At 34.7% G+C, this 12738-nt stretch overlaps 1 protein-coding gene across 1 annotated transcript; it reads left to right on the plus strand.

The window, feature by feature from the left end:
* Positions 1–276: 276 nt before the first annotated feature.
* Positions 277–2490, plus strand: LOC130676880 (uncharacterized). The gene is made up of 3 exons (XM_057483389.1): positions 277–387; positions 565–1420; positions 1466–2490. Exons 1-3 carry the CDS (start codon positions 277–279, stop codon positions 2488–2490), a joined length of 1992 nt encoding a protein of 663 aa, XP_057339372.1.
* The last annotated feature ends 10248 nt before the right edge of the window (positions 2491–12738 follow it).

Consider the following 12738-nt stretch of genomic DNA (forward strand, 5'->3'; position numbering starts at 1 on the left):
GCTGCACTTCATCCTGCTCAAGATGGTCGGAATGTGAGTAGAGTAAGATCATATCCACATTACAGTAGAGTACTAAATTATGATGGTATTTAATTTCCTATGCAACTTAAAGATATACCTAAATTTGAAAAACTAAATAATCTATCGATAAATGTATACGGTATTGAGTCGGAACATGTAGAATCTGATAATGAATTGTGTGAACAAGGACCTAGTGTGATAGTACCACTTTATTTTAGCTAAGAAAATCTAGGTGATTCCACAATTCACCTTCTTATGTTAGAAGTTCAGTCAGAAGACGCAGGCATAGATGATAATATCGAGAATAGAATAGCCTGCTTTGAACGTAAGTTTCACTTTACGTTTATGAAAGATCTTCCGCGATTGGTTAGTAAACAAATATCAAAACATAATGGAAAAAAGTATTTTTGCGATCGATGCTTATGCCACTTCCAAGAGGAAATCATATATGAAAAACATCGTCGGAATTGTATTCAAATCGATAAAGTTAGGATTGAGCTGCCGGTTAATGATAAATTGAAATTTAAAAATTTTAAATATCAGGAAGATGTGCCATTCGTAGTCTATGCCGATATTGAATGTATGTTGATACCAAAAGACGATTCGTCTGAAGAACATATACCCCACAGTGTAGCTTTTTACGTACATTGTGCTTACAATGATACCTTGTCTAGATATGAGTGTAACTATAGTGATAAATGTATCGATTGGTTTATGTCCAGATTAAAGTCATTAGCTATTTCAGTTCATAATTTGATTAAATCATCGGTAAAAATGCATCCACTTACAGAACAGAAAAATTTCGAATATAATACATCACAGAAATGTCACATTTGCAATAAATACCTCGCTGAAACTGACAAGTGTCGGGACCACTGTCATTTTACAGGTAAATATCGTGGGCCGGCTCATGTGAATTATAACATTCTTTACCAACAGTCTCATAACATTCCAATTGTATTCCACAATCTTTCCGGGTATGATTCACATTTTCTCATAGAGTCAGTAGCTAAATATTTTCCTGGTTCAGTTCAATTATTACCTATTAATAAAGAAAAATACATCGCTTTTACTAAAAAAGTTGATGAAACAATCATCAGTTTACGGTTTATTGATTCATTTAGATTTATGGCGAGTAGTATTGAAAAGTTGGCATCTTATCTCAATGATGCTGACAAAGTTATTACTCGCAACAGTATTGCTGATCCCCAACAATTTGAATTAGTCACACGGAAAGGAATTTTTCCGTATGAGTATGTAGACAGTTGGGACAAATTAAATTATACTAAATTACCCGCAAAAAACCACTTTTTCTCTAAGTTAACGAACTCTGATGTTTCTGATGATGATTACAAACACGCGGAAAGAGTGTGGAATACATTTGGAATTAAGACGTTAGGTGAATATTCTGACCTGTATTTATAAACGGACCTACTGCTTTTAGCTGACAGTTTTCAAAACTTCCGGAAGAGTTGTAAACAAATAAACAATTTAGATCCCTTACACTACTACACTGCGCCTGGGCTTGCATTTGACGCAATGCTAAAGTACACCGATGTTTCTTTAGACCTATTGTCAGATCCTTCGATGCTATTATTTTTCGAAAAAGGTATTAGAGGCGGAGTGGCACAATGTTCCAACCGATATGCTCGTGCTAACAATCCATTTATGAGTAATGAATACAATCCCGCGCGAGAGAATTCCTACATTATGTATTTCGATGTAAATAATTTGTATGGGGCTGCAATGAGTCAGTGCTTACCAACTGGCTCATTTAAATGGATTGATGCCTCATTAGATTTTATTCTCAATAATCCTGATGACAGTCTCAAGGGTTACATCTTAGAAGTGGATCTTGAGTATCCGAAACATCTACACGAACAACACAAAGACTTGCCCCTTTGTCCTGAACACTTTCTCCCACCAAATGGCACATGCACTAAACTAGCTACAACATTGTATGATAAAGAAAAGTATGTTATTCATTATTGCAACTTAAAACAGTGCATTGAATTGGGTATGAGTGTAAAACAAGTACACAGAGTCTTGGAATTCGATCAATCTCCATGGTTAAAGCCATATATAGATTTGAATACAGAGTGCCGTAAAAAATCTGCGAATGAATTTGAGAAAAACTTCTACAAACTAATGAACAATGCTGTATTCGGCAAGACCATGGAGAATGTTCGAAACCATACAGATGTCAGATTGGTGAGAAAGTGGGATGGACGATGGGGTGCAAGATCTTTAATTGCAAAATTAAACTTTCACAGCTCCACTGTCTTTGGTGAAGACATGGTGCTTATTGAAATGAGTCGTGTCAAGATTCTATTCAATAAGCCCTATACGTTGGTTATTCTATTCTCGATTTATCTAAAATTACTGTATATGACTTTCATTACAATTACATCAAAACCAATTTTACTCTGGATCAAGCAAAGCTTCTCTACACTGACACCGACAGTCTAATTTATCACTTCACTGTTCCAAACATCTATGAAGTCATCAAACGTGATATTGATCGCTTCGATACCTCAGATTATCATGAGGTCAATGCTTATAACATACCTCAGACCAATAAGAAAGTTCTGGGTAAAATGAAAGACGAAAATAATGGTAAAATCATGACTGACTTCGCTGGTCTGCGTGCCACGCTCTATGCCTTCAAAACACATGGTGAAAATGATACGAAACGGGCCAAAGGTGTGAAAAGCTGCATACTCAAAACAATCACGTTTGATGACTTTGTGGATTGCTTAATGCATCATAAAAATGTAAGTAGAGAGCAACGCTTGATTCAGAGTAAAAAACATGAAGTGTGTACTATCACACAAAACAAGCTTGCTCTGTCTCGGGAGGACGATAAGCATTGTCTTATCCAAGGACAAACAGACACTGTACTTCGGGGTTGTGTAAATAATTGTAAATAACCTATTTTTAAATTGTATGTGTGAGCGGGCGCATGTGTGAGTGATTATTATAAATATTGTATATAGTGTGTGTGTGAGGAATGTAAATATTGTATATAATATGTGTTGAAAAACAAAACATTTTTTTTCATTAATTTTTTATTAATAAAAATATTTTTTTTTAAATTATTACAAATCCGTTTTATTTATCCAACTATTGTGTGTACTATCGAATCCTAACCATTTAACATACAGCTTATTGCCACGTGTACGAATGATTTTTTCAACAAGATAAACATCAGGATATTTAACTATACTAAGTTCTTCTTCGTAAAAGCCACCTTCAATTGGTTGATCCTGGTAATCGATAAGTTTGTACGTCGTTGGATTGTTATTTTTAACCTCCTTGATCGCAAAAATTTCAGTTGTTCAATTGGGCGTGTATCCCTTCTCAAACACATGTTTGTATTTGGTGATGCAAACTTAATCTCCAACTTTAAACTTTTTCTTTTTAGTTAATTTTTTCGCGTTCAGAGGGCGATATACGTTTGCGACTAATTCCTTGGCGTTGGCAGCAGTGACATCTTTTGGCTTCATTTTGATTGTTCGATGTTTCGTATCATTGTAAGTAGCCACTAAATTGTCTAAAATATCTACCCACTTGTAAGTACCACGAACAGTAAATTTTACCCACATTTTATTTTTCAATGTTCTGTTGAAACGTTCGCAAATGGATGCTTTGAGATTGCTATAAGTAGAGTACAAATTGATACCGTGCTCTTGCATTAGAGCTTTAAAATTACTATTGTAAAATTCTTTTCCCTGATCTACGTGCAAATTCTTTGGAACTCGACCTTTTTTCAGAACAGATTTCATGGCACTTGTAACATCTTGAGCATGTTTAGTCTTGAGGGGTACTGCCCATGCAAACTTTGAAAAGTTATCAATAATTGTCAATATGAATTTGTGTTGTTTGTTGGATGAAGCATATGCTGTCATATCAACCAAATCCGCTTGCCAAGTTTCATCAATTCCACAGATATCAACATGACGTCGAGAATAATTTCTCCGCGCTTGAGCATGCAGCTCATGAGCCACTGCTTCTTTTATTGTTGACTACATTTGTGAGTTGTGCTGAATTGAGAGTAATTAGCTTTTTCTGTGCTTTGAGACGTTTTAATAAGTCTAAATTTTGTTCTGTGAGATCACTAAATTTTTTTTCTACTGCTTCCACTTTCGTTTCAAGCTTTGAAATGACATCAATTGTATTTTCGTTCTCTATTCGTTGATTTTTTCTGTAATTATCAAATTTCGCTTCTAAACCATGAATAATTATACACTAATGGAAAAAATTAAAGGATCAAAAAAAAATTCTAAATTTTTAGGCGATTTTCAACAGGCTTTAACTTTGAGAGAAATGGTCGTACAAGAAAAGAAAAAAAAGGAAATTGTAGCTCCAAGTATCTACTTTTTGGATTAGAACTTTAAAATTTTTTAGCGTCAGCAGTTTTTGAGTAATCTTAGAAAAACCAACGACAAAAAAATTTTCAAATTTTTTTAATTTTTTTTTTTGGTCTCCGGTCGTGGAAAAAATTATTTTTGCTTAATCACTATGAGGATCTGATACCTTCATTATTCAGCTTTAATTTCTTTTTTTATGGACCTTAATACGTCCACTTCTCGCCGAGATATCGGTCTTCAAATGGAAAAGGATCCTTTTGTCTTTGATTATCGATATCTCAGAAACCAATGATCGCACAAAAAGTTAATGGTGGGTTTTAAAAACTTGAATAAATTCCCTTCAATGATTAGCCATTGCTTTTTCGAAAAAAAAATTTTTTCCTATCGTCACATGAATTTAAAAATGCATCAAAAAAAAGGGCTTTTTGTGGTTTTTTGGAAAATCAAGCGCTGAAACGAAAATATTGTGGAAATCGATAATGTTGATTGTGCATTTTACAGTTCAATATGTCCACAAGAACCCTGCAGAAAGCCAGATTAATCCAACCAGCCGTTTTTTTGTTTCACGCAATCAAAATTTAAAAAAATTAAAGGATCACGTTTTTTGCTCTGAAAAGCTCATAATCTCTAGCAAGATGAAAACAAACATTTTTTCGGAGCGCTGTCCACAATTTTATTGCAGACAGTGCTTAAATTTCCAAAAAAGAAAAAACTTTTTTTTCGAAACAAAATTTTCAAAAAAAAAATTTTTTCAAAAAAATTTTTTTCTGGAATAACTTTAGGAAATTTACAAAACCAACACCCAATAATTTTTAGCACGTTCACGTTGCTGCATTCTGTGATTTTACTGATCTCTCAGTCATTAAATTAAAAAAAAATTTTTTTTTTTTGAAAATTTTGTTTCGAAAAAAAAGTTTTTTCTTTTTTAGAAATTTAAGCACTGTCTACAATAAAATTGTGAACAAAGCTTCGAAAAAATGTTTGTTTCCATCTTGTTAAAGATTATGAGCTTTTCAGAGCAAAAATCGTGATCCTTTAATTTTTTTTTAAATTTGATCGCGTGAAACAAAAAAAACGGCTGGTTGGATTAATCTGGCTTTCTGCAGGGTTTTTGTGGACATATTGAACTGTAAAATGCACAGTCAACATTATCGATTTCCACAATATTTTCGTTTCAGCGCTTAATTTTCCAAAAAACCACAAAAAGCCCTTTTTTTGTGGCATTTTTAAATTCATGTGACGATAGGAAAAAATTTTTTTTTCGAAAAAGCAATGGCTAATCATTGAAGGGAATTTATTCAGGTTTTTAAAACCCACCATGAACTTTCTGTGCGATCATTGGTTTCTGAGATATCGATAATCAAAGACAAAAGGATCCTTTTCCATTTGAAGACCGATATCTCGGCGAGAAGTGAACGTATCAAGGTCCATAAAAAAAGAAATTAAAGCTGAATAATGAAGATATCCGATCCTCATAGTGATTAAGCAAAAATAATTTTTTTCACGACCGGAGACCAAAAGAAAAAAATTATGAAAAAATGAAAATTTTTTTGTCGTTGGTTTTTCTAAGATTACTTAAAAACTGCTGACGCTAAAAAATTATAAAGTTCTAATCCAAAAAGTAGATACTTGGAGCTACAATTTCCTTTTTTTTCTTTTCTTGTACGACCATTTCTCTCAAAGTTAAAGCCTGTTGAAAATCGCCTAAAAATTTAGAATTTTTTTTTGATCCTTTAATTTTTTCCATTAGTGTATCAATATCTTGTCGCATCAGCAAGCTTCCTTCATTACATGATTGAACTTCATGTTGAATAATGTTTTGTGCACTTCTCAGAGGAATCGCATCACTAGAGTTTTCGGGATCTGCAATATTATACAACCGTTTGTTGTCTATATCAAACTGACCGTCTTCTGTAATTTTGAATCCTGGACCTGGTGGTCCACGACGGCCATTTTTGGATGACTTAGTTTCAGACTGCCGTCCAAAAATATCGATACTCATGGCTTGAAAGTTAAATTACAAATGATTAGTATTGATTGCTGCATGTCTATTAGTAGATAATTCCTGCTTCACGAAGTTCTTCAATAATGGAAATGATTTCATTGGAATGGCTAGTATTTCCGGCTGCTTGTGATGCCATCAATAATCTAAGTCTGTTAACAATTTCATTGGGGTCATCCCAATAGATATAGTCCATCTTTGATCCTGCTCGAGGTGCTACTTTGTACTTGGGTAATCCTTTCCCCTTTTTCCTCGGCGACTCAACATATTTTTCTATATACTGTCTGTATTTGATGCTGTTATTTTCACGAATACTATTTTCAGCATTATAATTTTTTCGATGTGCATTAGTATTTTTGGTAATAGTGCCATAATTTTTAGAATCATTTGCAGTTATCATAGAACTGTTTGAAGACTTTTTGAATAACAATTTTATTAATCCTGGTGTTGTTGAATAGCTCCGATCACCTATATGAATTGAATCTCCATCAAACACAATTTCCGAGTTCCCAATCATTAGAGTACCCTTTAATCTTCGCACACCAGTTTGCATATCTAACGAATGATGTTTTGAATACAACATCTTTAAATATTTTGATATTGAATCAGATTTATCCGCTCTTATTGGTGTACTTGTTGCGAAAATATTATCTGGCTGAAGAGTTGATTCTTCATCATCCCCCTCAGCCCCCTCGTCACCTGCACTTATTTCGCTATAATCAGGAACAGTCGAATCATTTTTATTAATTTCATGTTTAAACGTTCTAAAAGTTTCAGCGCTTATTTCTTTTTTTATTTGATCCGAAGAATCTACCAATTTTTTCAGCGGTTCAACAACAGGCTTAAACATTTCATTGGCTGCAAGTTCATTGCTGTCTTTATTTAATTTAAGAAGCTTTTGTTTGTGACGAATTACAGCACTAGCTTCAGCTATCTGCCGCAAGATGTCGCTTTGCTCCTGCAGCTTTTTACTTTTCATGTTGTTTGTATGAAGATTGCAGCATAACTGAATAATTCACGTATCACAACTATTATTTATGCATATAAAAGTATCAAATCCCTTTCTATAACGTCCACTATTGAGTTCACTGTCTTTATCAATCATAATAAAGTTATACTTATCATGATTCCAACATGCAGTACACATGTCTTGGAATTGTTGATAAGAAATGTCAGTGTTAACGTGATCATTGCAAATGTGTTTAAGATTCATCTCATCTTGACGAAAGATCACGAGCAAATTCGCATTATCTCGTATCAGGTGTTTCGGGATTCGAGTATATGTCTGACAGAGATAAAAACTATCAACGTCTTTGTGTCGTCCCATACAGAAAAATGCTCTTATATGATCTTGTTTTTCACACGCTACATCACCAAATATCATGACTGAATTAGGTTTTGCATCTTCAGGTTTGACAACCTGTTCGTGATCGTTAAATGGATAGTAACCAACACCTTTTACAGGTTCTATAATATTTTCCAAAAACTTGTACTTTGGTTGATTCAATGACTTGGAATAGACATATATATTTTCAAATCTCAATCCATTTGCATGAGTTATCAGAGTTATGAGCGCATTTGTTTTGCCGCAGTTGGATGGTCCACAGAAAACGGCTCTCACGCTGTTTGGTAATAATTGACCATGACGTTTTTGTGATTTTTTTTCATGTTCCGTAATGTTGTCAAAATTCACCACTGGAAGCGCTGTTGGCTGTTTCTCGAACCGTATCTTGACAGCAACTAATAGCTATCACGAGAGACATACCTTTATAAATCTTAGGGTGGCTTCACAATTTTTTCTATAAGTACTTATATTAACTAGATTAGACGTTAGTCATTGATATGACATGCTCGAGTGCAGATGTAAACGTGGCACAAGCCTCGTAAATAATATTATCAACATACTACCAGTGGAATTGCACATACCGGGGTACCAGTACTGTGGACCAGGTACAAAGCTAGCAAAGAGGTTAGCTCGAGGTGATCCTGGAATCAATCCTCTGGACGCTGCATGTAAAGAGCACGACATTGCTTACTCAAATAACCGAGACAATCTTTCTGCTCGTCACGAAGCTGATAAAGTACTTGCTGAAAAGGCCTTGCAACGATTTCAAGCAAAAGACGCTGGTATTGGTGAGAAAGCTGCTGCTTGGAGTGTAAACAAAATTATTAAGGTAAAAAGACGATTTGGTATGGGGCTGAAGAAGAGAAGCAAACGAAAGAATGGTAAAAAGAAGACTGGTAGGAAAAAAAGTAGTAAAAAGCCACAAGAAGCACTGAAACAGATTGTACCAGCAGCTAAAAAATCTATGCAAGCTGGTGGTGATCCAATTAAAAGTGCTCTCAAGGGAGCTCGTCAAGCTGTCAAAAAATCTGGTGGGACAAAAAATATCAGGCTACCACGAGTTTTACCAGTTCCATCAAAAATTGGTGGTGTTCTTCCTTTTTTGATTCCATTGTTTGCCGGCTTATCAGCTACAGGGGCTCTCGCTGGTGGAGCTGCAGCAGTTGCTAAAGCTATCAATGATTCTATTGCAAGTAAACAACAGCTAGCTGAATCTAAACGACATAATTCTTCAATGGAAGCAATAGCTCTGAGAAAAGGACTATACCTACGACCATACAAAAAAGGTATGGGTCTCTATCTACGACCTCATCCAAAAAACATGTAAAGCTACCACATCGAGCTCTTACTGATATCGATATACGGAAATTTGGCAGTATAATGGAAATTCCACTTTTTCGAGGTGTTTTTATGAGAATTAATCTACCTAAATCTGGACCATGGATTAATGAATCAGCAGTCGTCAATCTTGATGACAAGGATGGACCTGGAACGCATTGGGTGGCTTATAAAAAATTTGGAAACCATGTCATTTATTTTGATAGCTTTGGTGACCTTCAACCACCTAGGGATTTAATGGAATACTTTGGTGTTGGTAGCGTGAAATATAACCATAAAAGGTATCAGGAATATAATACTATAATTTGTGGTCATTTGTGTTTGAAATTTTTGATTGGAAAGCTATAAATTGGTACTACATGCTGAATAGCAATCAGTCATGGATGAATCGTTTACGTTAACACTATCAGGAGAGTCCTCTATCTTGGAGGCAAATTACTTTCCTCCAATTGAGTTATCTCCGACAAAAAATTATAGGCTAGGGCTCATTGAACTGTTAACATTTAACTCGATACCTAATATCGATGTTGGTTATAATAAATTCTACATAACTACAAGATTGGATGATAAAAAATCTAGCAAAGAAGCATATAAACCCCCTGATAAAAAAGTAGTAACAATACCAACGGGCAGTTATGAAATTGAAGATATTGAAAATTATCTCATTGAAGCATTGCCAGATGTCTCTCTAAGTTTGAGACCTAATAACAATGAACTTCGATGTCAAATAAAGTGCAATTATCAAATCGATTTTCAACCATCAGACTCTATTGGACGTCTTCTAAGATTTTCCACTAGAAAACTTAAACCAAATATAACTTATCAATCTGACTTGCCTGTCACAATACTCAGTGTTAATGCGCTTCGAGTTGAATGCAATATTACAGCAGGTGCATACATCAATGATAACAAAGTGCATACGATTCATGAGTTCTTTCCAACAGCCTCACCAGGATATAAGATCAACGGAGTACCTTCACACATCATTTATCTTCCAGTCACAGTGCAAGCAATACATACTCTTCAATTGAAAATTGTTAATGAAGCTGGAAAAATAGTTAATTTCCGTGGAGAAACAGTAACTATTCGTCTACATATAAAATCTGTTGATAAATAATGGGTATTGTACATGACAGCAAAGTTGGTAGAAGCTATATTAGTCAGAGGGGATGGCGAGGAACCGTCAGTCGTCGCACATCTCCCAGAGAGTTAACACGTCAAAACAAAATATTCCTCAAGAGTCTAGACATTCGAATACGTGATGGGAGCAAGTAAAAATACGATTCTGCTGCCTTATCTGTATAATACCATGGAAGAAATTTTAGGAATTCAACATGGTGTCATTTTTGATGAAACCATTGCTCATTATGAAGTTTATGCGCATCAACCATATGCATCTTCAACTTTTAACAATAATGATGAGATTCGAATTGTTGTGCAAAACCAAAATCTTTATTTATTACCAAGTAAAAGTACCTTGCATATCTACGGTAGGCTAACAAAAAGAGATGGAGATACTGCAGTTGCAACCACAAGCATGATTAATATAGGTATATGTCTCCTATTGAGAGAAATACGTTATCTTTTGAATGGCGAAGAAATTGATCGCATTAACAATATTGGGTTAACGTGTGCTATGAAAGGATACTTATCACATAGTCCCACTCAAATGACTACATTGGAAAATGCTGGATGGTTAGAAAGCGATGAAAATTCATGCACGGATGCTAATGGATACTTTGATGTGTCTATTCCACTTAGTTTACTGAGTGGATTTAGCGAAGACTATCATTGAATTGTTCCCAACTGTCAACATCAACTGGTAATATCGAGAACACAAACTGATGCTGATGCAATGTTACAAACTGCAGCAGAAGAGGTAAAAATTACTCTGCACAAAATTGAATGGATGATACCTCATATTGAAGTAGATGATCAGCATAATATTCAACTTCTCAACTACATCGCTAGTCATCCATCGATATCAATGAGCTATCGAACCCGGGAATTATACGATTATCCACTCCTGCCAGCTACAACAAAACAGATTTGGGCAGTTAAAACATCGAATCAGCTGGAGAAACTTCGCTATGTTATTCTGGGTTTCCAAACTGCACGAAGAAATGCACTGGATAAAAATGCTTGTGAATTTGACCTTTGTAATATTCGTGATGTAAAATTATATTTAAATTCCCAGTGTTATCCTTATGGAAATTTAAATATTGATATTGCACACAATCAATATGCAATGTTGTATTAAAAGTACACTAATTTTCAAAAGTCATATTACAATAGAGACTCACAACCTCTATTATCGAAAAAAAATTTTCTCTCAAAAACACCGTTGATTGTTATTGACTGTGCAATGCAAAACGAATCTCTCAAGTCTGGACCAGTAGATGTACGGCTGGAGTTTGAATCTACGGCAGCTTTTGCAGCTCACACTGCAGCTTATTGTTTGATTTTACACGATCGAATTGTTAATTATAACCCGATTAGTGGAAATGTACGAAAATTAGTATAAAAATATTGATTACTTTAAGAATTAATAAACATTTTTTTCTATTTTAAAATAAATGATTTATTATTTATACCTTTTAAATTTAGTCATAAGTCAATACAGTCCCGTTGGCTTGACAGGTAAAGCGTTTGTTAATTATTTGTATGTAGGTGAGTATGTAGGTTCGAATCTCTTAGCCTGTCAAACCAACGGGACTGTATTTTTTTTTTATCAATAGAAATAAAAAAACGCATAATTAAGATAAGAAATTAATTTTGTTTATCTGTATAAACAATGAAAGGATACTGTCTTTGACTGATTGACATTAAGAACAATCACGTTAAAGAGGTTTACGACCTTCCGCAACGTCACCAGTATCAGAATTATCGTGTTCTTGACATCTCCGGAACCCTTTGATTTCTTTATCATTCTTCATATCTTCTGACAACAATTCCCAAGCATCTTCAACATCTCTTTTTGCGAATAGTTGTATAAAGTTATTTGATAGTTGAGCAATATCTTTGGGAGCCATTTTTAAGATACTTTCTCCCGACTGTAGGTAATGAAGGATTGACTTGTATCGACTGTCGGTACCCCAGCGGCGTTTATACCATTCGTACATGCCATAAGCATTTTGACATGCACACTCGGGGTTTTTGATGTATTTATGGTACATGTTGTAGTTGCAGTTTAAAGATTTTTTGAATCCTCGATATTCTATCATGTTGAGTTGAATGACTGGAACCGATGTACCGATTTTCTTTTCAAGCCAATGTTTCTTTGCCTCTCCATTGACGAAAATGTAACAGGGTTTGTCTGTAGATATTGCCAACTTGATTACATGTTCTACCTGATCGTGAGGTACATGTCCAGCATCCCACGGAATGCCTGTGCGATTTCTGATCGTCCACTGGTTACTGCTTTTAATTTTAGCAGGCAATGAATCCCAGTGACATGGTGGTGAAAACAAAGAACATCGCCATGACGGTTCTTCATGATCATAAAAATGTCCAAATGCACAAAATTCCTTGACGATCTGTTCACCGCGTGCGTCTTGAAGAAATTCAAGGTCCATAAAAAACTCCATTGTTCTGTAATTAAATTTATTAATTAATAACATTTATAATTAGTTAATTACTGATAAAAACTTTTGAGGTTATAC

The sequence above is a fragment of the Microplitis mediator genome, chromosome 11 (genome assembly GCF_029852145.1).
Source record: "Microplitis mediator isolate UGA2020A chromosome 11, iyMicMedi2.1, whole genome shotgun sequence".
In the NCBI taxonomy this organism is placed as follows: domain Eukaryota; kingdom Metazoa; phylum Arthropoda; class Insecta; order Hymenoptera; family Braconidae; genus Microplitis; species Microplitis mediator.